General features: G+C 41.9%; 1 protein-coding gene across 6 annotated transcripts in view; it reads left to right on the plus strand.

Moving 5' to 3' along the window:
- Window positions 1–2,170: 2,170 nt before the first annotated feature.
- The window catches only part of acaca (acetyl-CoA carboxylase alpha), a 29,551-nt gene continuing 6,291 nt past the window's right edge, over window positions 2,171–25,430 (plus strand). The window contains exons 1-46 of one of the 6 annotated variants that reach the window (XM_054625660.1): window positions 2,171–2,429; window positions 4,183–4,315; window positions 4,583–4,721; window positions 4,896–5,005; window positions 5,098–5,179; window positions 5,280–5,378; window positions 5,472–5,578; window positions 5,691–5,801; window positions 6,008–6,217; window positions 6,347–6,517; window positions 7,126–7,287; window positions 7,443–7,606; window positions 7,781–7,931; window positions 8,175–8,278; window positions 8,396–8,623; window positions 8,845–8,995; window positions 9,090–9,224; window positions 9,532–9,678; window positions 9,784–9,972; window positions 10,809–10,909; window positions 11,129–11,217; window positions 11,451–11,575; window positions 11,666–11,779; window positions 12,096–12,209; window positions 12,297–12,386; window positions 12,506–12,624; window positions 13,939–13,962; window positions 14,440–14,583; window positions 15,027–15,170; window positions 15,277–15,379; window positions 15,467–15,574; window positions 15,681–15,737; window positions 16,022–16,066; window positions 17,389–17,430; window positions 18,066–18,281; window positions 18,438–18,593; window positions 18,700–18,924; window positions 19,656–19,811; window positions 19,926–20,072; window positions 20,431–20,700; window positions 20,995–21,092; window positions 21,291–21,411; window positions 21,571–21,681; window positions 23,586–23,729; window positions 23,852–23,972; window positions 25,217–25,313. In XM_054625660.1, coding sequence (XP_054481635.1) covers window positions 2,200–2,429; window positions 4,183–4,315; window positions 4,583–4,721; window positions 4,896–5,005; window positions 5,098–5,179; window positions 5,280–5,378; window positions 5,472–5,578; window positions 5,691–5,801; window positions 6,008–6,217; window positions 6,347–6,517; window positions 7,126–7,287; window positions 7,443–7,606; window positions 7,781–7,931; window positions 8,175–8,278; window positions 8,396–8,623; window positions 8,845–8,995; window positions 9,090–9,224; window positions 9,532–9,678; window positions 9,784–9,972; window positions 10,809–10,909; window positions 11,129–11,217; window positions 11,451–11,575; window positions 11,666–11,779; window positions 12,096–12,209; window positions 12,297–12,386; window positions 12,506–12,624; window positions 13,939–13,962; window positions 14,440–14,583; window positions 15,027–15,170; window positions 15,277–15,379; window positions 15,467–15,574; window positions 15,681–15,737; window positions 16,022–16,066; window positions 17,389–17,430; window positions 18,066–18,281; window positions 18,438–18,593; window positions 18,700–18,924; window positions 19,656–19,811; window positions 19,926–20,072; window positions 20,431–20,700; window positions 20,995–21,092; window positions 21,291–21,411; window positions 21,571–21,681; window positions 23,586–23,729; window positions 23,852–23,972; window positions 25,217–25,313 — 6,104 coding nt within the window. In that variant the 5' untranslated portion in view covers window positions 2,171–2,199. The remainder of the gene's footprint in view (window positions 2,430–4,182; window positions 4,316–4,582; window positions 4,722–4,895; window positions 5,006–5,097; window positions 5,180–5,279; window positions 5,379–5,471; window positions 5,579–5,690; window positions 5,802–6,007; window positions 6,218–6,346; window positions 6,518–7,125; window positions 7,288–7,442; window positions 7,607–7,780; window positions 7,932–8,174; window positions 8,279–8,395; window positions 8,624–8,844; window positions 8,996–9,089; window positions 9,225–9,531; window positions 9,679–9,783; window positions 9,973–10,808; window positions 10,910–11,128; window positions 11,218–11,450; window positions 11,576–11,665; window positions 11,780–12,095; window positions 12,210–12,296; window positions 12,387–12,505; window positions 12,625–13,938; window positions 13,963–14,439; window positions 14,584–15,026; window positions 15,171–15,276; window positions 15,380–15,466; window positions 15,575–15,680; window positions 15,738–16,021; window positions 16,067–17,388; window positions 17,431–18,065; window positions 18,282–18,437; window positions 18,594–18,699; window positions 18,925–19,655; window positions 19,812–19,925; window positions 20,073–20,430; window positions 20,701–20,994; window positions 21,093–21,290; window positions 21,412–21,570; window positions 21,682–23,585; window positions 23,730–23,851; window positions 23,973–25,216; window positions 25,314–25,430) is intronic. The other 5 variants (XM_054625661.1, XM_054625662.1, XM_054625664.1 and 2 more) reach the window with 5 other exon arrangements.

Consider the following 25,430-nt stretch of genomic DNA (forward strand, 5'->3'; position numbering starts at 1 on the left):
GAAGTGTTAACATCATTTTACTAAACAGGGGAGCCTAATTGTGTTAAGAGGGGCTTGCTGTGACATTAAGATTATGAATGGAGAATTATTTATAAAGCAACCACGTTAGAACTATCACCAAATCAAAAAGTATAAAGAAACTGATCGATCAAAGAATGAATAAAACAGCTACATCATTAATAGTTATTTTTTATTCATATTAATTTCATTAAAACTATATTAAAATCTGAACTTTTTCAAAACTGGGACTATCACAATGAAAGTGCCTTGTAATTGGTGGAGGTTTAGTAGTGTTGATATTTTTTATTACAATGTGAATTGAAATTGTACAGTTTAAACAATGCTACTATGTTCACACAACGTTCTTACTTCATTTGTATAAGTACGTTGTTCTTACACAAAGAACAACGTCAGTTTTTGTTGCTGTTCACACGTTTGACATTGTTTTAATCATTTGAAACAATTGCATCAATATGCATGATTAGGAATATAACAATTTTTACAATACTTTATAATTATACTCATATGGAAAAATACATATGAATTGTGTTTCAACTGAAGAGGGTGTAAATATTTTAACACAATTTATTTTCCAAACAATCGTTTTATTTACATTTTTAATCACTTCCCACGAACGATTGCCATTTTACTTGTCCCATCTTGGGTGTGAGGTGTCTTCTATCTGATCTGTTTCTACAGCGGAAGTTGCGCTCAGAGGTCAATGTCCAGGAGTAACCTGCCTGCGCATCGTCACATCACCCCACACTCTGCTGTTGAAGCGTCGGTTGCCTCATCGTGATGTGACTTTTTCATCACCGCTGCAAACAGAGATGTCTGGAGGACGCCACTAATTCATCGATCTCTGGGACTCAACTTTTTTTCAGGATTACTTTTCGGTGCATCTCCACCGGTGAGTTGCCAGCCGAGATGTTTATCTCACATTCTGTCTGTCTGTCGTGAGTGCGTTGATGACTTCGACCACGCTGCGGTACAGAGTACACCTGCAGACAGCCAGATTATTGTATTGGCTACTGCCGTAAACTGGCTATCACCTATCTGTTAAGTTATTAGCATCTGCGCCTCTAGATTAGCTGCGGCTGAGTTAGGAAGACAGCTTTGACTTGACAGGTAGCTCTACCGTTCATCAATGGACTTAACGCTAACCGTGGCTAGCTGGAAAGAAGTTCACCTCATAACGTCCTGCCATGAAATAATACAATTAGAGGCAGAAGTTTCGGTCTGCTGAATGCACTTCTCGTCATCCTCTTGAAATGTTCCCCTGGGTGTCGTTAGCAGCGTGCGTGGCCGCAGTGCTCTGCTTGTTTTTCTGGTCCCGCGAGCAGCTAGCGATAGGTAAGGTGTGCCATACCTGGGAGTCTACTCCTTCCACATGCCCAAGCGGGAAATAAAAACGAAATAGTTGTAGCAACGTAAAGGAACAGGGGCAAATAGGAGAGCACCGTGGCAGTTAATGACATGTTATTGTCTCCATAGGGGTCGTAATTGACGTGGTAACTTAGCTATTGGACGAGGAAGTAAAGGAGAAGGCCATTACTAGAGAGTAGGTACGGTTAGTCTTTTTAGTGAAATGTGCCCTGAAATCAAGTTTAGTGCAACAGACAGTTGTTATCATAAAATTGTCACCAATTGTTTACATATATATATATGTAAACATATATTTTATTTTTCTATATTGTTTGTTTTCATTGGCAGGAACACATTTAAGTGTATTAGACATGCAGGTATGATTTATACATGTTTTATAGACTGTTTGAATATATGCTTTTCATATCGAGTGTTTTTGTCATTGTTACCTAGGCCTGAAACAATGCTTCAGATGCTTATGGTAAATGATAACAGTATGAACAGCGTGCATGTCATTATTAAAATCTCCTTGCATTCTGATATTCAACTATTTTGGATATCTTCCATAATGGCCCCCCTTTTTCAGAGCCTGCACGCAATGTACTGATGCTCCCGGTGCAAGTTCAAGTGTTGCAATATCAGTTGCTTTATCAAGATACATAAGTTCATCTAACTCACTTTTGCAACATGTCAAACAGCATGGCATGCCAGGCTAGATAATCTTGTGACACACTGTACCAGGATATTTGGACTCTCACTGTATCTCCTTTATAACTGCTGCTGCCACTGTCGTATCTCTTGCCAGTATTTGCAGCCTGTTCGTGTCGCCCGACCATGGCACAGCAGGATGGAGCTGCCAAGAAGAACCCTGTTGTTGCGGCGTTGCACTCGCACTTCATCGTGGGATCGGTATCGGAAGAGAACTCAGAGGATGAGATCCCAGGGAAGCCTGACTTGCCGCTGGAGGAGAGTCAGAGTCGTTCCTTGTCACCATCCTCAGATAGCTCAAGCAGCACCTTTGAAATGGGATTTGACCACATTGATGGCCCCTTGCACAACCTAAGGTTAGAATGCAAACCTGGTCTGTCTGCATCACCTCTAGTCTCTTGATGTTCATTTACGGTGTTTAGCTGATCATTGGGATTATGATATCAGTTATGTGTTTGGATCCAGGTTCTCTCTGTGACTATTTGTTCAGAAATTCTAAATTGTTTCTCTTTTCAGCCATGCATTGGTCCTTTAGGGTTTAGGATAAGTAGTGTCAGTTGCAATTCAAGCATTTTGGATTATTTACTTTTGTTCAGTCGTTTTGAAACTATACCCTTAGTGATTCAGTAAAATTGACATATTATGAAGACAATATTTTATCAGCCTTGAATCACATTTTTGCTTAGTGGTTTGCGAATATGAGATACAAAAATGGAATCAGCAAATTCAAGCGCTGTCTCTATGAGACTAGTCCTGTTGGTGCAGGCCTGTAGTGGTGGGTAGCCCCTTCACCAGCGCATGTGAAAATGTGTAGTTTCACTAGCTGCACACTTTTAAAGGATTTCTTTGTGTCTTGAGTCGTGGTGGGCCTGGAAGGGAGCCATAGACTTCGGCATATTGGTTTGGGAAAGTTGAACAAATGTTCACACACAGAAATTCCCAATCCGACGGTCAGAGGGAGCTTTTCAGTACTGGGAGAACTTTGTTTAAAGCTTGCAGCAGTCTTTAGTTTCTCTGCCAGGCTCAGCTCTTTCACTGGGATGCCAGGACCTCACACTTCACTGTCACTTTCACAATTAAAAGGCTTATAAATTACATTTTGCCTCACAGAAGATAAGTGTTTGCGATTAAAATGAGATACTCATGCTGATATGCAGAATAGTCTTGGTTTCTTAACATTATGTTATGCAGCCAGCCGTGTGAATGGTGGTGTTTTTAAAACTGGAAATACTGGATGGGGTGTCTGTCGTCGTCCCCCACCCCCGCCCCCCCTCTCCTCTCTCCTCACCCTGTCAGAGGACAGAACATACTCTTGTAGCTCCACAGCTGAATTGAAACCAACGCCTCCATTCAGTACAGGCTAATATTTCTCTTGTCAGTAACCCCTACAGTGATGTAATAATGCAGCATCAGGCCACAGAAAGCAGCCAGTCAAATGAGCCCCAGGCGCTGCCACACCCTCCAGCTGATGGCCAGTTCCTCCCCCCGTACCATCCACTCTCCCACTATGGTTCCCCATGAGGTGGAGATCGATTCAAAGAGCTCTGCATGCGGACTGCCCAAGCATATAAACATGTTTGAGTAATGTAAAGTGTCCTGTCCTCTTTCGTACAATATGTTCTTCTCTGTCAGCGGTTAAACTGTAAGTTCCTTAAAGATAATATTGTTGAGTCTTTACTTTTTCCTGTTCAACACTTTCCTAATTCATTACCAACATTCCTGTCATAAGTATGTTTTCAGGGTTTTCTTACACGTTCACTGATAGATTACGCTGTAACTCACCCACAAGCTATAAAGTTCAAGAGAAGAGACAGTAGTTAAAGCCTCTGCTCCTTAGACCACTCTGCCTCTTATCAGTATGAGGTGATATCAGTGTCTTTTTTTTTTTTTAAATCTTCTGGGCTGTAAACATAAACCGTTGACAAGACACAGCTGCTGCCAAAACCCTCGCGTGATGGGTTGCTTCTGGCAGTTTAATATCTAAATGCATGTCTTTTGTTTTGGACATCTATCTGCTTGTTGTTAGAGCTACATAATACCCTGTTCCTTCCTGAAGTAGAAGTGTTGTTAAACGCCGTTTCATGCATTCTTTGTGCTTTTTGAAAACAGGCCAAGCATGTCAGGACTACATCTGGTTAAGCAAGGCAGAGATCGGCGGCGTATAGATCTCCAGAGGGACTTCACTGTGGCCTCTCCTGCTGAATTTGTCACCCGCTTTGGTGGCAACAAGGTTATCGAGAAGGTGATTATTTTTATTTAGCACAAAATGTACAACCTCTTTAATCTTGAAAACAAACTAGTCAAGAATTCCAGTAACAAACAAAACAAATTATGTGTTTGGATCGCACAGCCATGAAATGTATTAACTTACAATATAAAGTCATCTTGCATATGGACACAGTAGTATCTGTGACAAGATAAGATAAGATAACACAAGCCAGTACTAATTAAGTATTTTAACCTATGTGAGCAAATCAACGTCGGTAACTCAACTATTTTGCGTCTCCAGGTGCTCATCGCCAACAATGGCATTGCAGCCGTCAAATGCATGCGCTCCATCCGCCGTTGGGCCTACGAGATGTTTCGCAATGAAAGGGCAATCCGCTTTGTTGTCATGGTGACACCAGAGGACTTGAAGGCCAATGCAGGTAAGCTTTTTGCTAGATGCCGCTGGAAACCTAAAAGCACTGCAGAAAGTGCAACAATTTCAAAGCCAGTGACTCAGCTAGGTGTTTGGATGAACTGCTGAAGTACTTTTTATAAAGACTCTACACTGGTACCCAGTGAGGAATGCTGACGGAAATCTGTTCTGTCTTTCACAGAGTACATCAAAATGGCAGATCATTACGTGCCTGTGCCAGGAGGGACCAACAACAACAACTATGCCAATGTTGAGCTCATTCTGGACATTGCTAAACGCATACCTGTTCAGGTATGGCCACACACTTATTATATCTGTATTTTCCCACAATAACTCATGTTTGTATCTTTGACTTAACACCTGTTGTCTCTTGGTCCTCACAGGCAGTGTGGGCTGGATGGGGTCATGCCTCAGAGAACCCCAAACTCCCCGAGCTGCTTCACAAGAATGGCATTGCTTTCATGGGTAAGAGAAGCTCCTTACATTGCCTATCATGTTTACCATTTAAATAACTCTCACATTATCCGTTAAATCTTAATTTCTTTATTGATTACTCCTACTTCAGGTCCTCCAAGTCAAGCTATGTGGGCTCTGGGAGACAAGATCGCCTCGTCCATCGTGGCTCAGACAGCTGGCATTCCAACCCTGCCCTGGAGTGGCGCAGGTATGTCTTTTATTTATTATTCCCCCAGATTTAAACTTCATGTAGTAGGTGTTTGCTTGTATGCAGAATATGTTATACGTTTGTCTTCCTCAGGTCTCACAGTAGAATGGACAGAGAGCAACCAAAAGAAGAAGATAATCAATGTTCCTAGTGACGTGTATGAGCTTGGCTGCATCCATGATGTGGAGGATGGCATGAAGGTTAGCATTTCATTTAAGTGACTGTTCACAATGCCAAAAGAATGTTGCATCTGCTTAAGTATACTGTGCATACTTGCAATTGTGTTGCAACGCTGTATGTTTCCGTTGCCAGGCTGCAGAGAAGGTTGGCTACCCCGTCATGGTGAAGGCCTCAGAGGGAGGCGGAGGAAAAGGCATCCGTAAAGTCAACTCTGTTGATGATTTCCCTAATCTCTTCAGACAGGTACGTGGAAACTCAGAGTAAATCCAGCATTTAATTTGAACCATCCTGCAGGACGTAACACATTATAGAATAGGGTTTGAACGTACCAGAATCAAATGGGGAAAATGTGGTTGAACCAAAGTGGGGGAAACAATATTGGAAATTCAGAATAGGGCTTTTTGTGAACTTGTTGACTGCAAGGGTTTATTTTCTCTTTGGTTCTCCAGGTCCAGGCAGAAGTTCCAGGATCACCTATTTTCGTCATGCAGCTAGCCAAGCACGCCCGCCACCTTGAGGTCCAGATCTTGGCTGATCAATATGGCAATGCCATTTCCCTATTTGGCAGAGACTGCTCTGTGCAGAGACGGCACCAGAAAATTATAGAGGAGGCTCCTGCTACCATCGCAACCTCAGATGTGTTTGAGGATATGGAAAGGGTACAATCCAGCTTGCATTGTTTGTACTTGTATATAGCTGATAAATGGAGATCTAGTCCAGCCGAGTACATTCAAATTAATTGAACGCAGTTGAACCTTAGTATGAATGGAGTTGTTTTCTCTCCTCAGTGCGCAGTGAAGCTGGCTAAAATGGTGGGGTACGTCAGCGCGGGTACAGTGGAGTACCTCTACAGCCAGGACGGCAGCTTCTACTTCCTGGAGCTCAACCCTCGTCTGCAGGTGGAACACCCCTGTACTGAGATGGTGGCCGATGTCAACTTGCCTGCTGCCCAGCTGCAGGTCAGTCCCAGCCAGACATGCCTTCAGTGTTACCAAGAGCACACTTTACATGAAATACAGTACGTTTGAGTCCGGGACCGTCCCGTAGCAGACAAAGTTAGCACGCTTCACTGCTTAACACTAGACGGGCCCCATGTCTCCATGGCAATGGACTGCAAAAGAAGGAGGCAGTACGCTGAAACACTGTGTAGGAGATCCATTGGTTGCATCAGCACTGGGTCACGTGGTCTGTTCAGCAGTGTTTAGGGTAGTGTGTAAATAGGTCAGTGGCAGTCAAGCTGAAAGGCAGTGTTGCAGGCAAAGCTTTGTTGCCAAGCTGATTGAATGTGGCTGTGGGAGTGACACACGCTCTCTGGCACAAAGGAGACAATGGGACTATCTGTCAGAAAGATGGTGTTTTGTCGGTTGTTTAGAAAAACTGTCAGATAAGCATGTCAGGAAATACGCATGTAGATAATTCAAAGCAAATACAATCATAAGCGATGTATGTGCTGTATTGTGCTGTTTACCCTGTTTGCCCAGGGCTCTTGAATCTGTTCCTTATTGTTCTTTTTATGTCAGTTCCAGTGCATAAACTTGTGTTGTACTATACTGCTATCTTCTGTCAGATTGCTATGGGTATACCTCTTCAAAGGATGAAGGACATCAGGATGCTCTATGGGGTTCAGCCCTGGGGAGACTCTCCCATTGACTTTGAGGGCCTGTCAACAGCCCCCTCCCCTCGTGGCCATGTCATCGCAGCACGTATCACCAGTGAAAACCCCGATGAGGTAAGCCTCACTATCTCCCAGTACAATAAATAATCAAAATCCTGTTGCACCATAAGTAAAGGCCATTGTTCTTAGTTCTAAATGTTACCCTCCTCTATGTCAAATTTGTTGATATTTTGGTTCAGTTTATGAGATGAAACGTGGTGTGATTGCAGGGTTTCAAGCCAAGCTCCGGCACAGTGCAAGAGCTGAATTTCCGCAGCAATAAGAACGTGTGGGGCTACTTCAGCGTTGCAGCGGCCGGAGGGCTGCATGAGTTTGCAGACTCCCAGTTTGGACACTGTTTCTCTTGGGGAGAGAATCGGGAAGAAGCCATATCGTGAGTACAAACAACCGTTCTAAAAAACATTGCTTAATCAGAAAGATGAACCAAAAAAATATATCATTTATTGTTAATGATAATAAATATATAGGAGGACTTTCGATTGCAATTATTTAATCAGAGGTTCTTGTCGTTGACCTATGTGGTTGTGTCTCCTAATCTTTTTTCTAGCAACATGGTGGTGGCTCTGAAGGAGTTGTCGATCAGAGGAGACTTCAGGACCACAGTGGAATACCTCATTAAGCTGCTGGAGACTGAAAGCTTTCAGCACAACACCATTGACACTGGTTGGCTCGACAGGCTAATCTCAGAGAAGATGCAGGTATGTTGACATATTGCAGCTGTGGCCGCTAAAAAATAAATAATTAAGAAACTATTTGTTTGACATACTGACCCGTATTATAATGTCAGTGCTCAAACCAGCCTATATCTAAGACACTGATTAAACTATTAGTATAACAGTAACCTGAAATAATAGTATGACTTGTGCTTTAACCTACTGGTACAATGCAGTTTGAATGAAACTTTTTTCCTAGCTAAGTAATAAAGTGTATGTTGTGTGCAGGCGGAGCGTCCCGATACAATGCTGGGAATTGTGAGCGGGGCTCTTCATGTGGCTGATGTCAATCTCAGGAACAGTGTGTCCAACTTTCTACATTCTCTGGAAAGGTATAAATATGATATGTTGTATTTATCCATTAAATCAATTAATCCAAGCAGTAAATACCACTATAATTTTTTTTTAAATAAATAGAAAACATGAGATCCTCTCTACTCTCTGACCAGGGGCCAGGTGCTGCCAGCACACACACTTCTCAACACTGTGGACGTGGAGCTGATCTATGAAGGTACTAAGTACGTCCTCACAGTGACCCGCCAGTCTCCCAACTCCTACGTGGTCATCATGAACCACTCCTCCGCTGAGGTGGACGTCCATCGGCTCAGTGACGGAGGTCTTTTGCTGTCTTATGATGGAAGCAGCTACACTACCTACATGAAGGAAGAGGTGGACAGGTAAAGGGGAAGCAAGGCTTTAGAATGAAAAAATCATTCCTAAATAAGCTATACCACAGGTTGGAATGAAATTACTTGTGTTTATTTAGCTTAATGTGTATTATTTGCCTGACAATATTTGTATTCAGTTAACACCTCGACAGAAATTTCATGATGCACATAAAGCATCTGATTTCTGGTTTCAATAAAACAAAGTATCTTATTCTCTCCCCCCCCAAAAGGTATCGCATCACAATTGGGAACAAAACTTGTGTTTTCGAAAGGGAGAATGATCCTTCGCTGCTGCGATCTCCTTCAGCAGGAAAGATCATCCAGTACACAGTTGAGGATGGTGGGCATGTGTTTTCTGGCCAGTGCTACGCTGAGATAGAGGTACAGTATGTTGTTTGCAAAAAAAGATGGAATCGGTTCAAGTTCACTTTAGTTTTCTTTGTATAGATTTAAACTTTGTACTTGTTAATTCCAGGTGATGAAGATGGTGATGACCCTAACAGCTGCGGAGTCTGGTTGTATTCACTATGTGAAGAGGGCTGGAGCAGCACTGGAGCCTGGCTGTGTCATTGCCAAGCTGCAACTGGATGACCCAAGCAGAGTGCAACAGGTACTGAATGTCTGACGTGAGCACACAGGTATTTGGTTATGTGCATTTTTGTTTATGAGAAAATTGTCAACAAGGATGAAGGCTCAATTATCTCAACGAAAGTAGTGAAGGAGCATGGATCAACAAATGTAAACTACACATTTTGGACTACTTTCTTGGACAAACATTAAGGATACTGTTTTCTTCAACTTGTTTATCTCAGAGTATGCAGACTACACCATGACAATGATGGTGAATAAAACATCAGTGTATTCTTCCTAACAATGTTGAAAAATGTGTGCAATAAGTATTTCTGGTGGTCTTGTAGGCAGACCTGCACATAGGGCCCCTACCTATTATCCAGGCGGTAGCTCTGAGAGGGGAGAAGCTACACAGAGTATTCCACAACACACTGGATCATCTTGTTCACATAATGAACGGCTACTGTCTCCCTGAGCCTTTCTTCAGCATTAAGGTAAGAATTCTCACACACACACATACACCTGGGTAAATTCCAGCATCAGCGTTTCCGACCGTGAGCGGTTCCTTAAACAATATACCTGTTGTGTGTGTGTCCTAGTTGAAGGAGTGGGTGGAGAGGTTGATGAAAAACATGCGCGATCCCTCTCTGCCACTGTTGGAGCTTCAAGACATCATGACCAGTGTGTCAGGTCGCATCCCCCCTGCCGTGGAGAAGTCCATCAAGAAGGAGATGGCTCAGTACGCCAGCAACATCACCTCCGTGCTCTGCCAGTTTCCCAGCCAGCAGGTGACCCAACAACACACGCTAACTACTCCCTCAGAATTCTTCTTAAAGCATACCTTATCGATAACCGTAAAACTCTGGTTGAGCACCTCACTGTTCTTTTTTTTCTTTTTGCAATTAATAATAATAATAGGTTTCCTCGGTAACCACCACAGCAGAGAGAGTAATTAGTCATGTTAAAGTTTATAGCACATTTTTAATGCTGCCACATTAGATCATCTACAAAACAGCAGCAAACGCCTGCTATAATAAATGAGTGGTTTTGGTTTCCAGTGATTTATTGCGTCTAAAAGGGGTGCTAGTTTGGCAGTGGGATTTCTCAACTCTGGTGTTCAGTTGCACTCTAATTTTCATGCTGGCTAGAAAAATACCGTGTCCTTTTTGTACAGTTTCTGGTGCAAAAAAATTGTATATCAAAATATATACAGCCGAGTGATAATTTCTGCCTCTTTCTTGAAAAAATTGCATTTACAGATTAGGCAGCTGGGTTCAGTCAGACTTTCTAGTATCCTTTTGAATTCAGTCTAATTAGAAAAGAGGCCTGAATACCTGAAATTTGCTGGATTCTATAAACATTCCACTGGATTAGATGTGTTATTACTGATAAAACATTATGTGCACCTTCATATATTCATGAATAGTTTATGAAGAGCAAATAAAGGCCAGCGCACTTACATGAGTAGTAGTGAAAGGGTGTTGACACGCCTCTAATGATATGTAGAAAGAAGAAAAAAAGATCACACTCAATAAGGATTCCACTCTGGATATAATGGGAGCAAGCTAACTGAGGGGTCATTGGTGCCACCGGGATTAAATTCTCATATTTTTTATCTTTCCAGATTGCAAACATCCTGGACAGCCATGCTGCTACTCTGAACAAGAAGTCCGAGAGAGAAGTGTTCTTCATGAACACACAAAGCATCGTTCAGCTGGTGCAGAAGTGAGTGCGATACCTGATCACTCACATTTATAGTACATCCTATGACCCAAAGTGGCACATGGACACAGACCAGCTTCTTGAATTTAATGGGTCTGGAACTAAATAGGTCTTTTTGTAAAACTGAGATCGATGTATTAGTTGATTTCCTAGTCCCTAGATCTCCTGTTCCCAATTAATAAAATGCCACTTTCTTCTTTGCGGTTGTGTTTGTCTTGAAAGGTATCGCAGCGGAATCAGAGGTCACATGAAGGCAGTGGTGATGGATTTGCTCAGACAATACCTGAAAGTTGAGATCCAGTTTCAGAATGGTGAGGGACTGCACTTAATTATTGGTTTCAAGTGTTCATTGTTTTGACTGGTTGCCTCATGCAAGAGTTATGTCATTTTAGCCTTGTTGTCTTATAAGTTCCTCAGAAGAATTGCACTAGCTCATTCTGTCCACTAGGTGGAGCTCTTTAACAATATACTCATCAGTACTTTGACATCTGCAGTTCCCATGTGCTGCGTTTACCAAAGATCTTACATGTCGGCTTGTTAATAGGACACTATGACAAGTGTGTGTTCGCGCTGCGTGAGGAAAACAAGGGCGACATGGCGAACGTGCTCAACTATATCTTCTCCCATGCTCAAGTCACCAAGAAGAACCTGCTGGTTACTATGCTGATTGTAAGTGTCCGTCCTTGCTGAGTCAGAACTAAAGAGTTTTCAGATGTCTAGCTGGTGATGCTATGTCACGTTCTCCTCTCTTGTCTCTAGGATCAGCTGTGCGGCCGTGATCCCACACTGACGGATGAACTAATGGCCATCTTGACTGAACTCACCCAGCTTAGCAAGACAACCAACGCCAAGGTGGCACTGCGAGCCCGGCAGGTCAGATGTCAAAACCAGATAAATATGACTTATTCTGAAGGTGTTAAAGCTGCTTTATGAAGGATTTTCATGTTATGATAGGATAAATGTTTTTACCCATGATGTCCGGTGACCACCAGATGTCACTATCTACTATTTTCCAAACAAAACAATCGAAAATTGGAAGAAAACAATTGTGAATGCTTTTAAAGCTGGAGCTTCAGAGGGAACTGTTAAGAGAGAGACACTTTCATAAACTGTGAAGATAAAAGTGTGCTACAACTAATCATTTAATAATACATAAAATAAGTGACACGTTTCCATTCGTTTTATCCAGGTGTTGATAGCTTCCCACCTCCCCTCTTACGAGCTACGACACAACCAGGTGGAGTCCATCTTCCTCTCTGCCATTGATATGTATGGACACCAATTCTGCATCGAAAACTTGCAGGTAGGCGATACAGTTGCTGGCTTCATCTAATGCTCTGAAAATAAAGAAAGTGTTCAAGATGACTAATTCTCCGTTTGGTTTTTCTAGAAACTGATCCTTTCCGAAACGTCCATCTTTGACGTTCTGCCCAACTTCTTCTACCACAGTAATCAGGTAGTCAGAATGGCAGCTCTTGAGGTGAGGAAAATGATGATCTTTATTTGCCTTTTTGCTTCATTTTGTTGAATGCTAAGAAATGCAGGCATTTCACATATCAAACTAATACCTTCTGTGGCTTTATTTCTAAAAAAACGCAGGTGTACGTTCGCAGAGCATACATCGCCTACGAGCTCAACAGCGTCCAGCATCGACAATTGAGGGACAACACATGCATAGTAGAGTTCCAGTTCATGCTTCCTACCTCGCACCCCAACAGGTATCACGCTCATAATATGCCCGCAACGCTCACGTGCTGTGCATCACCTTTTCCCGCCGCTCCCCAATTAAACGGCACCATGGACAGGGATCAATATTAATGACAGGGGTGGATATTGAATTTGACATCAGTGGCAGTGATGCTGGCAAGTTGGCAGTACCAGTATGTATTTGACCATCACTTCATTTTATTTTAGTATATTTCCTAGCATCAGCATCTGTTGCTCCTGCTCATTGCCTTCTTCCTTATGAGAATCATTTGGTGGCTCCCTTTATATTTGCATATCTTCTTGCCTCACATACCACTGTGTTATACAATTGTCTAGTAGTTTGTAGCATAAGTGGAGGTGTGCTCTGTTAACACAAAACATATCACTCAAATGCCTATTATTAAAATAAGATAAATATATCTAAGGGGCTATTGATAGATAAATTACTTTTCCAATCACCGTAACAGGAAGCGCTTGCGTTTACTGCATATGACTTCATCCATAGTGCCACGGCTCCTTTCCCACCTTCCCAGCTATCTCTCATTGTTCATCGTTGTAATCCATGTAAATGCTCCTCATGTGCAAAAGAAGGAATTTTGCAAGACTGAAAAATACTTCTTCTTGGTTTGTCAAAAGTGTGTGTTGGCCATAAGCAACAAAGCTTCCAGTTGCCCTTCCTTCCTAAATCATGGTCCAGCAAAACATTGGGGCGCTCTTATGTCATATAAAACTTGAGAATCCCAGAGAAACCATACAAAATCAGGATAAAAAAAAAAGAGTTTATACTAGACAAAGTACTGCATCCTACCTGTGTGGTTCTGTCCAGTCTGTCTGTGTGTATGTTCCGGTTAATTTGCTTGTCAACGCCTCGCAGTGCTAGTATTTCTTTCTTTTTAGTGTTTGATTCAGCTTGTTTATGCAGTTATAATTTTTTTTTTTAATCCTTGAAAATGCCATCGAACACACATTTGATCGCATGCTTGTGATTGCATGTGTCTGAACTAACCTTCACGTCTGGCTCGTCACGGTGAACTAAAGTCAGCATGAGAGTGTCAAATGATTTCGCTGACTTTATCAGAACACGATGCATGTTGTCAAGGAAGCAGTCAGGAGGAAGTGAAATGTGTGTTTACGGCCGGAGAGCCACTTCCAATTTACTTTATCCTCCATTTCTCCATTAATTAAATTCATTTAGATATTGATCGGGGCATAATACATCCATCACGTTAAAGGGCACACACAGACACACATTGCTACACCTTGACTGTCTTCCTCTCCTTATGCCTGCCACTAACCACTCAGTAATCAATGTTGTTTGATTGCAGAGGGAACATCCCCACTCTAAACAGGTATTGTAAACATTCTTTTCATTGCCTAGACTAATAGTGTATACTGTAGACTAGTTAGCTGCATGGTCAAAGCAGTAAATCATGGTATTACTGATTCATCTGGTGATGAAGTCAACAAATTGTTTGGTTATGCAACTGTTTGGGGCTTTAAAAAATCCCCAAACGAGACTGATTTCGCAACTGGAATTTAGTCCGATTTAAGAAAAGCAGTGTGTCTTAATCTAACTGACAGCATGGCCCTTGGCCTTCAGCCTCTGTGTCAAACATTTCTTCAGTCTGTGTGTGTGTGTGTGTTTGTCTTCGTGAAAGAGTGTTATGTTGCAAAAGGTTGCGTGTATGTGCTTTAATATTGTAGATATTTAGAATACCTTGGGATGTGAGGTGGTGTTAAGATAATGCAAACTACATGGGGGGAAATGTTATGCACCAGTGCAAATCTCCCTGAACTGAAACCGTTGACTGTGACTGTCCTGCCAGGAGAATGTCTGCTCCGATCCTGGACATTGCAAGAGCAGCGGAGAGTAGATTACAGGCAACTAAACTCCAGGACCTTATAGATAGTAAATCTAAGGATGATAATGCTGAAAAGAAAAACGCCTCCGATTCGGAATCTGTGGACAGGTTTGACACACAAAACCTCTTGAATGCTTTCAGTGGGTGTAACTTCTTGGACAGCTTCTTGCAATCAAGGGACTAACACCCAACCAACTAAAACATGGATACTTAAAGGGTCTTTCTGATGGTTTAAGGTTTCCTTGTTCCTTCGAAAGGAATACTTTGTTATAGTTTGACTAACACGTGATCTACGTTCACATGCAATGGTGTAATTTATTCCTACTTGCCTGTTTATAATTTGAACCTCATTCAGTTTTTACGCTAAAAAGTCTACAATTAAAACTTAATTGTGTTTTCACACACATTATATCCAACAATCTCAAATTGCCAAAAAACTGGGGGATCAAAACTGCCTTGAGGTTCTTAAAAGTGGTTTGGGAACATTTCCTCAGTGTCATTCTAGTGGTGTGGCAGATTCCCATTGTAACGGCTCTCTGTTGATACCCTAGGATGTCATTCTCGTCCAACCTGAACCACTACGGCATGTTGCACGTAGCCAGCGTCAGCGACGTTCTGCTTGACACCTCCTTTACACCACCTTGTCAGCGCATGGGAGCCATGGTCGCTTTCCGCTCATTCCAAGAGTTCACCAGGTCAGTCCATTTTATAGTTTCTCAACTTTCATGTATTCCGTCTGTAGGTGAAGACAATTTTTCCTGTGTGATTAATTTCATGCATGATTTTTTTTCTCCTCCACAGGAACATCAACGACGTGCTAAGCTGTTTCTCCGACTCTCCTCCGCCTAGTCCAACCTTCCCAGAGGGAGGCAATCCTGTCCTGTATGGTGAAGAGGAAACCAAGGTGACGGAAACTGAGAGTCACAGGCCTGCCGCTGACCTGCATGACTGTGTACATCCCAGTGAAACATGTAATTGCTTTATCATCCAGAGTATCCAGGACGAGCCCATCCATATCCTAAATGTGGCCATAAAGACGGACAGCGACATTGATGACGAAGGCCTGGCAGCCGTATTCAGAGAGTTTACTCACTCAAAGGTGGGAGCAGTCAACAACAAGGCTTCTTGACTTCAGCAGTGAGAGTGAATTCTTTTGAGAAGGCTCATTATCATTCTGACATTTTTGCCTTGTTTTCGCATTCCAGAAACTACTGCTGTTTGAACACGGCATCCGTAGGCTGACTTTCCTTGTGGCCCAGAAGGTGAGGGCCCCGTTTAATATTTAGTATTATATCTATAAGTCAACTACATGTCTCCACAATGTGCTGCACTGCATGTCATCAATTCAGCAGTTCTGAACAGCATGAATCCAAATTTTTTTTAAATGAATTGTTCCCCATCTCTCTTCATGAAATTACTAATACTTAATTATTACTTTGTTTGAATGAAACAACATTGTTTGGTAATAATTTGCATTTGAAAATTGAGCTTATTTTCCTGTTTGTCTTTCTGCATGCCTTGCTTTTTGCTGCATTTATGATGACAGGATTTCAGGAAGCAAGTCAACTGTGAGGTGGACCAAAGGTTTCATGTAAGTAGAGGACGACAAATGAAATGAGGAAGAGTGACTCTTTTCATCAATGCATAACGGTTAGAAATTGTTCAAACATGCCCTACCAATGTTCACATTAAATATCCAGACAGTCAGTTGAAACATATACTGGAACATATCTGTTTTAGAGTATTGTAGACAATCTGCAGAGGGAAGATTAATGAGATCAAATCAAATATCCCTACATGGATTCATTTCAGCAGTGACTGCTTGATCTTTCCATTTCAAGCAATAGGGTTCTGCACCTACCAGATTTCAAGAGGAAGCTTATTCAACTCTGTTGCACCAGCACAAATAAAGGAAACTTAGCCCACCATTGTGTTGAATCAATAAATGTTGGTTTAGCCACAGTTTGGTTTTGGAGCTACAGTTTAAAGACATCATTTAAAACCCCAGAAAACCCTCATTGAATAGATTTGTTACCATTGAATGTCAATTGTAAGTGCCTTTTTAGTATTGTGAGCACACATTTTAGCATGAATAGCAAAGCAGGAATTGAACCCCCAATCACAGCAGTTTTATGATACGCTCGGTCTATTGTGCTGTAGTGCATAGGGCCGCATTTATCTTTCCAGGATTTACCCGTTATCAACAGAACACCCTCTAGCATTTGGATGATAATGACAGGGATTTAAAACGGGATTAGATTTGAGAAATACTCTTCGCCTCTGCTGTCACTTTTGACAAAAGGCTTTGATTTTTCTTTTGACGGGACAACAGTCTCTGATGAGAGCTAATCATGCTACCTCGTGTCACCGTCATTATGTGGCCCTTGTCACATCGGGTCGGTTTTCAGTAGTCAGCACCATTCTGCATACTCATCCTCCATTTTTTTTCCCCCCCTCTGTTCACTATATCTCAGAAGGTGAATATGATGTGTAATCAGTGTCAAATCATGGCTGTGACGGTTTCCAGTCTGTGTCCCTTAGCAGTCCCGTTGTTATTGTGTAGGCTGTGAGCCGATGAGAGTGTCCCCAATCGGTCCGGCATTGTTTTGGCAAGTGGAAGACTCCAGCTGATGATTGGGAATGTTTTATTTATTGCGTTTTATTGTGAGTGGTGAGATGACTGCATGAACAACAAGGTGCTGATCATCACTGCATAATACTCCACACTTACTGGTGTAACAGAGCCCAGCTTAGCTCATTGTCCCCTGCTGTGATTATGGTTTATAGTTAGTACATGTTTAACTGCTTTAGTATCCTTAACACTGCTGTGCTTACAACCATGTTTTATTGTCATAGAGACGTTATTGATTTATTTGTGTTCTTTCTATCTCTGTCTCACTATCTTCCACACAGAGAGAATTCCCTAAGTTTTTCACATTCCGTGCCAGAGACAAGGTGGGTGTTGATACAATACAAACCGTTTGTCAAATCATCTAAATATCTTCTGAATGGCCAAATCTGTGTTTTCTCAGATAGAAATAGCAAAGACAAAGGGATATGTACATTAATGGGGTTATTGTGACATTGCAAATGAACCCACAAAATGTTCAAAATAAAATAGATTGACTGACTTACCTTTTGGCTGGGAGACCATTCAAAACCGTATTGTGGTTATAAAACAACTTTTCACCCCCCTGGCAATGCTGAATTTCACTCTATCACAGTCAGTGATGGCTCTTCCTCTCCGTTACCCCTGATAGTTTCACTACAATGACACCACCAAAACTCATTAAAGTAATGAACTCTTTAATTATGTCCCCCATTTAAGAGGAATGACACCCATTAGCAGCTTTCTGAGATTGAGATTGCCCATAATTCCATTTACTTAATACAGTTTTCGGCTCACAGGCATCTTTTTACTCTTACATCAACTCGGTGCTCCTGAAATTGCCAATTTTCTGTTAATGAAGGTGATGATGGCAGGGAAGCCTAACTTGTAAAGTAGAAAGTTCTTCAGGAAAGTCTTTGTGCATGTTCATTTAGAGTGTTGTAGTTGTTTCTGTTTGTGATTGTGTCCGTTTCTCAAAAAGTTTGAGGAGGACAGGATCTATCGGCATTTGGAGCCGGCACTAGCGTTCCAGTTGGAGCTCAACCGCATGCGCAATTTTGCCCTCTCTGCCATCCCGTGTGCCAACCACAAGATGCACTTGTACCTGGGCGCAGCCCGTGTGGAGGTGGGCACAGAGGTAACGGACTACCGTTTCTTTGTGCGAGCCATCATCCGCCACTCCGATCTGGTCACAAAGGTAAGACAACGCAGGCACAACCTTTTTGTATTCTTTTTTAAAAGTGGTTTCGCTTAGGGTTTGGATTCTACGTCACAATTCTTTGTCCTTTTTGTTTGATTGTGCTCAGTCATACCTGCAACTGTTGACTGTTTCTTTGCTCTGCTCCTTCACCAGGAGGCCTCTTTTGAATACCTTCACAATGAGGCAGAGCGTCTGCTGCTGGAAGCCATGGATGAGCTGGAGGTGGCTTTCAACAACACGACTGTACGAACTGACTGCAACCACATCTTCCTCAATTTTGTCCCCACTGTCATCATGGACCCATCTAAGGTTTGTCAAACTATCACAATCACACATCTCTTATACTCAGTCTCTCATTCTCTTATACCACAGCTCACTGTGTTATTAATACGTTTTCTCTCTGTACGAACTTCAGATTGAGGAGTCTGTGCGCTCCATGGTGATGCGTTATGGCAGCCGTCTGTGGAAGCTGCGTGTCCTGCAGGCTGAACTGAAAATTAACATCCGCCTGACGCCAACAGGAAAGCAAATCCCCATCCGCCTCTTCCTCACCAATGAATCAGGCTACTACCTGGACATCAGCCTGTACAAGGAGGTCACTGATGCCCGAACGGGACAGGTGGGGCCCAAAGACCGACAGGTGGGGCACTCATACATCATCCATCTCATCTGCCTATTGTCCAGTGGCTGGCTGAGGGTTTCAACTCCCAGAATGCAATTTACCAACCTCGAAGATGGGGGTTATCCTTCTTTTTTTTTATAACAGTAAAATATACAAATTCTGGCTTTTGAATTGGAGTACAAGTTCTAGTACAATTCCTTTAGGAAAATTCCTTTAAACTCTCAGCCGATCAGGTTAGTTCAGGTAAGACTTCATCCAGCCATTCATACATCTGTCCATCAACCATCCTTAATAGTGAATGTTAGAGTTGTTGTGTTTGGTTTCTATTTGAAGATTCCAAACACGGTTGACATGAATCAACTTGAGTTTAGAATAAGTCTAGTTGCAAGTTAAAGTGGTTGTTATTGTGGAGGGGATGATTTTTGCAAAAACATGCTGCTGAGCATTTTAAAGGTTTCTGTTTGCCTAATTCAGCAAAACTCGTGAATGGAAGTACCTGCATCAAACATACTTTCACTAATAGGTCACAAGTGAATGATCCTGTCTCTCATTGTGTATGATGCTGAATGAGGATGAATGTGTTCATAGTGTATACAATTGTTGCATCATATACTTTGTATTGCTTTATGCTGCAGCAGTGGGTACAACTGTTCATTATCATCATGATCATTCTCATAATCGTGATACTCTGGCAAGGTCAAGAGGTCAGCATATCTTTAAAGTGACTCTCTCTTTCCCTTTTTGTTTAGATCATGTTCCAAGCATATGGAGACAAGCAAGGTCCGCTGCATGGCATGCTCATCAACACCCCCTATGTGACCAAGGACCTGCTGCAGTCGAAGCGCTTCCAGGCGCAGTCTCTGGGCACCACCTATGTCTATGACTTTCCAGAAATGTTCAGACAGGTACCATTTATAAAAAAATAAATAAAAGAATAATTCTTATGCCTAGAAATATTGATTGGCCAAATTATGTTAATTGAATAACTTTTTTCTGACTATTTCATTTATTTTTCTCAGGCTCTGAAAAAGCTGTGGCACTCATACCAGACTTTTGCCCACCTACCCAAATGCCCCCTTCCTAATGAGCTGCTCACCTTCACAGAGCTGGTTCTAGATGCCCAAGGTCAGATGGTGCAGATGAACAGACTGCCAGGGGGCAACGAGGTCAGTCTTCTTAGTTTGATGCATTAATATTAAACACATTTAAAAATAGTACCCTTTTGCTTTGACATGACCTTTTTATTTTTCTATCCACCACCTCTTTCAAAATGTGCAATATCCCTTTTACTCTGTAGGTGTCTCTGTGTTCCTTTGGCTGTGTTCTTGAGTGCTTTCTTAATACTTTATTGTTGTATGGCAATACTTAATGCATCATTGAAAGTACATTAAGACATAACACCCATGTTTGGTTATTGTATTTATGCCAAGGATAAAATGCTGCAGTCTGAATTTAATTAAAATAATATAGCATGTTTACTTTATAGATATCTACTCTTACAGTGTCTGTGTTCTGTCTGTACAGATTGGCATGGTGGCATGGCGGATGACCCTGCGCACGCCAGAATATCCAGCAGGACGTGAGATCATCGTCATAAGTAACGACATCACACACAAGATAGGCTCATTTGGGCCCCAGGAGGACATATTGTTCCTGCGGGCCTCAGAGATGGCACGGGAGAGCGGCATCCCCCGGCTCTACATCGCAGCCAACAGTGGCGCTCGCATCGGGCTGGCAGAGGAAATCAGACACATGTTCCACGTGGCCTGGCAGGATACAGCAGACCCTTATAAGGTCAGCCAGCAAACACAACAGTGCATGTGTGGGCTTCTTTTGCAAAATCTGATTTTACTAGTAGTCCCCCAAATTGTATTTTCCTCAAAATGGTTGTCATCACCTGTTGGCTGTGTTGTTTATTTATTTGTACATACCGCATGTATAAGTGTATTTCTTTACTATGGTATTTAAAAATCTGATCCCGGTTATACCTTTCCCTTTTTTTTTCTTTCAAAAGATTAAAGTTTTTGTGCAGTGCATCTGTATTTTTGTCTATCATAACTAAGCAGTCATTACTATTTGCCTTTGCAGGGATTCAAGTATCTCTACCTCACGCCTCAGGATTACAAGAAAGTTTCAGCCCTGAACTCTGTGCATTGTGAACACGTGGAGGATGAGGGAGAATCCAGGTACATCTTTTATTATGCATTAGTATTTAACTTTGTACGTTAGGAAATGAATATTCAAGATGCTGTAGTGTCAGTCAAGTGTGCACGTATTCACGGTTTAAAGCCTGTGAGACTACAACAGAGGTGTTAACGGAAGGGAAGGGAAAGCTACTGGAGGCTCACCTCTGACTCTGAGTGAATATATATGTTGCCATGCAGGTACAAGATCACTGACATCATTGGAAAAGATGAAGGGCTGGGTGTGGAGAATCTGAAAGGGTCGGGAATGATTGCTGGAGAATCCTCTCTGGCTTATGATGAGATCATCACCATGAACCTGGTGAGACTCAAGTGGGCGCACTTGTGTACAACAAACACATGCATGCATGGATCCCCTGCTTAGCTTTGAGCTTTATAATTTGGGCGATCTTTGGAGAACAAAGACTTGCTCCAGAGTTCATTAGCTTGCAAGCCGTAACGTGATAATCTTGACCTATAGGTCACATGCAGAGCCATAGGGATTGGGGCCTATCTGGTGAGGCTTGGACAGAGAACCATTCAAGTGGACAACTCTCACATTATCTTGACTGGAGCAGCAGCACTCAACAAGGTAACCGTGTCTACTATGTAAATGCATATTTCAGTACAACACAGGAGGTGTTTTTTTTGTTTTTTTTCTTCAAGTGCTTTAAATTGAAAACATGATGTTGTGTTATTGTCTGCACTGCAATACTGAATAAGCACCTAATTAGTTATTTCTAAATTTACACAATTGATGTATCTAAATTATAATGATGAATTCGCTATAAATTCTCAGTTATCTATAACGTTTTTTTCACTAATATGGGAAGGAGAGCAAAGAGATCTGGAAGCGAGCTGTGTGCGTTTTTTTTTTTTTTTATATTTAATAGAAAATGCGGATTCAGAAATATTTAATGACAGGGTTAATGTTTGTTTATCTATCAAAGAAAATAAATGAGAAAAGTGTGCTTTAGCGATGTTCCAACTCGGCGATCAGGCCTCCTCCTGCCTCGTTCTATTCTACTAGGATTCCCTCTCCGATCCCAGCCACAGGCCTGCCTGCCACTCATAGCGGAATAATCGAAAGTGAACCATGAAGTTGTATTTGCATAGAAATAGAGTGACATGCCGGAGGCTGCGGTGCAGGACACCCATATCATTTGTTTTTAATCAAAAGCAAAAGTTTTGCTGAGGCAGATTGTTTTCTGCATGCAGTTGATTAGTGCGTGGATGCACATTTATGTGTGTGTATGTGTGTGTGTGTGTGTTTTTGTATGCCCTCACGCTCCACTACCTCCTCTTGTCTTGCTTTCCATTCTCTGTCCTTGTCAGGGAATTAAGATGACTCCATTTCAAATTAGATGACAGATTGCAACATGACAAACCATGCAAATGGCCCCATGATGGCATACCTATTTGCTGGGAGCTCAATTGTTTTTTAGATGGCCCTACTGTTTACCCCTATTTGTGGGAGTAGACCCATAGTGATGTTTACTGACAAGTGTCCGCAATGCGCAGGTAATTTAGTGCAAAATATAAGTTGTGTTTATTTTAAAATAGCACTGATTTCACCAGCAAGAAATGGAGTAGTGATTTTCTCCCTGTTTATCATACGGTTTCCTGGCTATTAACTGAAACTTAATGGAGAGCAGGAGGCTGCCACCCAGAGATCATCATTTCATTAGCTGCTGGAAAGCTCTCATATTTTCATGGGGAGTGGATAGTAACTACAAGCATAAATACCCCAGTGAGCTGTTACATCCAGTTCGCCCCTCATTTTCTTCCTCCCAGTTATCCCTCTCTGTTTCTCCTCCTCCCATGTCCCTTTCTCTACTCTCTGCTGTGGAATCCTAATGAAGCTGGCGATGGCCGGAGGCATAGGGGTTTTGTGTATGTCAAGGTGACTGCAATGTTTCCTGGGGCCGCAGGCTTTCCTGACAGCTTTAGGAGAGTGCCCTAGATTTGTAGCCAGATACATAACCATTAATGGTAATAAAGAAAGTAAATGATGGCTGAAAAGGTGAGAGCTGAGGGTAGGGATTGAGCTCCTCTCTGATTTTTATGGAACCATGTCAGGGCCCCGCCACCTGTTCTAGGCCGCTTATGAAAATAGGGTGGGCTGGGAGTGAGATTTTATGGCTTCAGGTTGGCATAGGGGCAGTTTTGAAGGTAAATAGTTTGGTGGCTTCCATCTCAGATCCCGCCCTGATACAACAACAGCCTCTATCACAACTGGTAGATGGCAATATATAGAGAGAAGAGGCCTTGTAAAGGGTGAATCCATACTAAATTTAATTTGACCGAAAAGCGGGGCTCCTGTTTTCAGGCAGGTTTCAAGAGCAGTGCCTCTGTACATGACCTCTGTGTGATGTATGCCTCAAAAGCCCAAATTAAATGTCAGACAGTCTGGTATTCAGCAGTAGAGTGTTATTTTTATCATCCTTTTTCCCCCCATGATGTAAAATCCACACATTCGTCTTTTTCCCACCACAGGTGCTGGGCAGAGAAGTGTACACATCGAACAACCAGCTTGGCGGCATTCAAATCATGCACAACAATGGTGTGACCCATTGTACTGTTTGTGATGACTTTGAGGGCGTCTTCATGCTTTTGCAGTGGCTATCCTACATGCCCATGGTAATCTTAAACTGTTGTTTTGAATCAGATGCTGCATTCAATATCAGTGTTATAAATGATTGATCTAAATGTTGCTGTGTAGTTTTTGTCATCGTGAATTAAAGACAACTCCCTTTCTTCAGTGTAAATCTAGTCCTGTGCCAATCCTCGATGCCAAGGATCCAATAGATCGGCTGGTGGATTTTGTGCCCACAAAGACTCCGTATGACCCTCGCTGGATGCTAGCCGGACGTCCCAGCCAGAGTGAGTGTCCAGAGAAATCTTTAAATGGAAACGTGTTAATTTTTGTTGCAGGATAGGTATAGAATAGTTTAGGTGACTAGTTCTGGTAGATACTGTTAAAGTGGTTGTTTTGGGTTGTAAATGGAGGTAAATTCAAATGTTAAGAAAGTATTTGTTTTTTTATAATCTTTAATTAGTACCACAAGGATTGCAGGGTGCTTGTTAAGCTCCTCCTTTCTTAAGATTTCCCACTTTTCTCAGTTTTTATTACTTTAAATTAAATATCTTAACATTTCTGATTGTAGATTGGACAGAAGAAGCTATTCTGAACCATGAAATTGGGCTCTTGAAACTTCCCCAACTTTTTTACATTTTATAGAAATAATAAATGTTCACCAATAATTATTAATAAATCATCTAATTAATCCATAATGAAAAAATATCCTTTTTGCAGCCCTACATTAATACTGTACATTCAGCCTTACAGCCATTAATTGCTCCAGAAATGGCTACATTAAATACTGACCTGCCCTGAAAGTTGTATTGCCTTACATAGCATCCTGGTTGTGACAAAGATGATTTATATACTTAAACTTTTGCTCGGTTCCTTTATTAATCATTTTTATTCGAAATTCTTTATCAGCAGATGTAAAGGGCCACACTGCCATTTGTTGTGTTTTATTTGTAAAGGATATTTTTCATATACAATATTCATCATTTAATCCTAATATCCAGTGGGTTAAAGGTGGAAGAAATCCAATACTAGAGAGACTATTAAGAAACTTACAGAGAAACAGTGAAGCCTAGCATCATGCTTCTAAAGGCAACATCAGTGATCCAGCATGTTTTACACTGCAGGTCAGGACTGAGCAGGTTCCACATCAATGTTATTACAGCTTGGGACAGAAAAGAGATTGGGGGACCGTGTGGGAAGCCAGTCAACGTCTCTGGTAGTGATGAGAGGCGAGGCTTAATTGAATGGTAACCTCACAGGCTGGGCATGTTTCTCAGGGTGTGCATGCAGAAAAACAGCTGAATAAGCCTCCTGCAGTCATCCATCATGGTTTGCTGCCAGGATTAGACTCTGAGGAAAGAAATACACAACCACAGACTGCAGGAGGAATAAAGCCAGAGTTTTTTTAAAAACGATATGGAAAAAGATGGATTCAGCTGCATTTCCAATTTGCAAGCATCAACTCCACGTTCTTTCCTCTTACGCCTTTTTTTCTTTACCTTTCTGCACTCACTCCTCTATGTATATACAGCTCCAAAGGGTTCCTGGCAGAGTGGCTTTTTTGACCAGGGCTCCTTCATTGAGATTATGCAGCCATGGGCTCAGAGTGTGGTTGTAGGCAGAGCCAGGTAAGTCTCCCAACCAAACACTTAACCACAATGACACACTGCCAATAATGAATTTGTTTGCACTACAAACGTATTCAAGGCATTTTTGTGGATGTAAGTGCTGAATGGCCTCTCTCA

Source organism: Anoplopoma fimbria, chromosome 24 (assembly GCF_027596085.1).
Source record: "Anoplopoma fimbria isolate UVic2021 breed Golden Eagle Sablefish chromosome 24, Afim_UVic_2022, whole genome shotgun sequence".
Lineage (NCBI taxonomy): Eukaryota > Metazoa > Chordata > Actinopteri > Perciformes > Anoplopomatidae > Anoplopoma > Anoplopoma fimbria.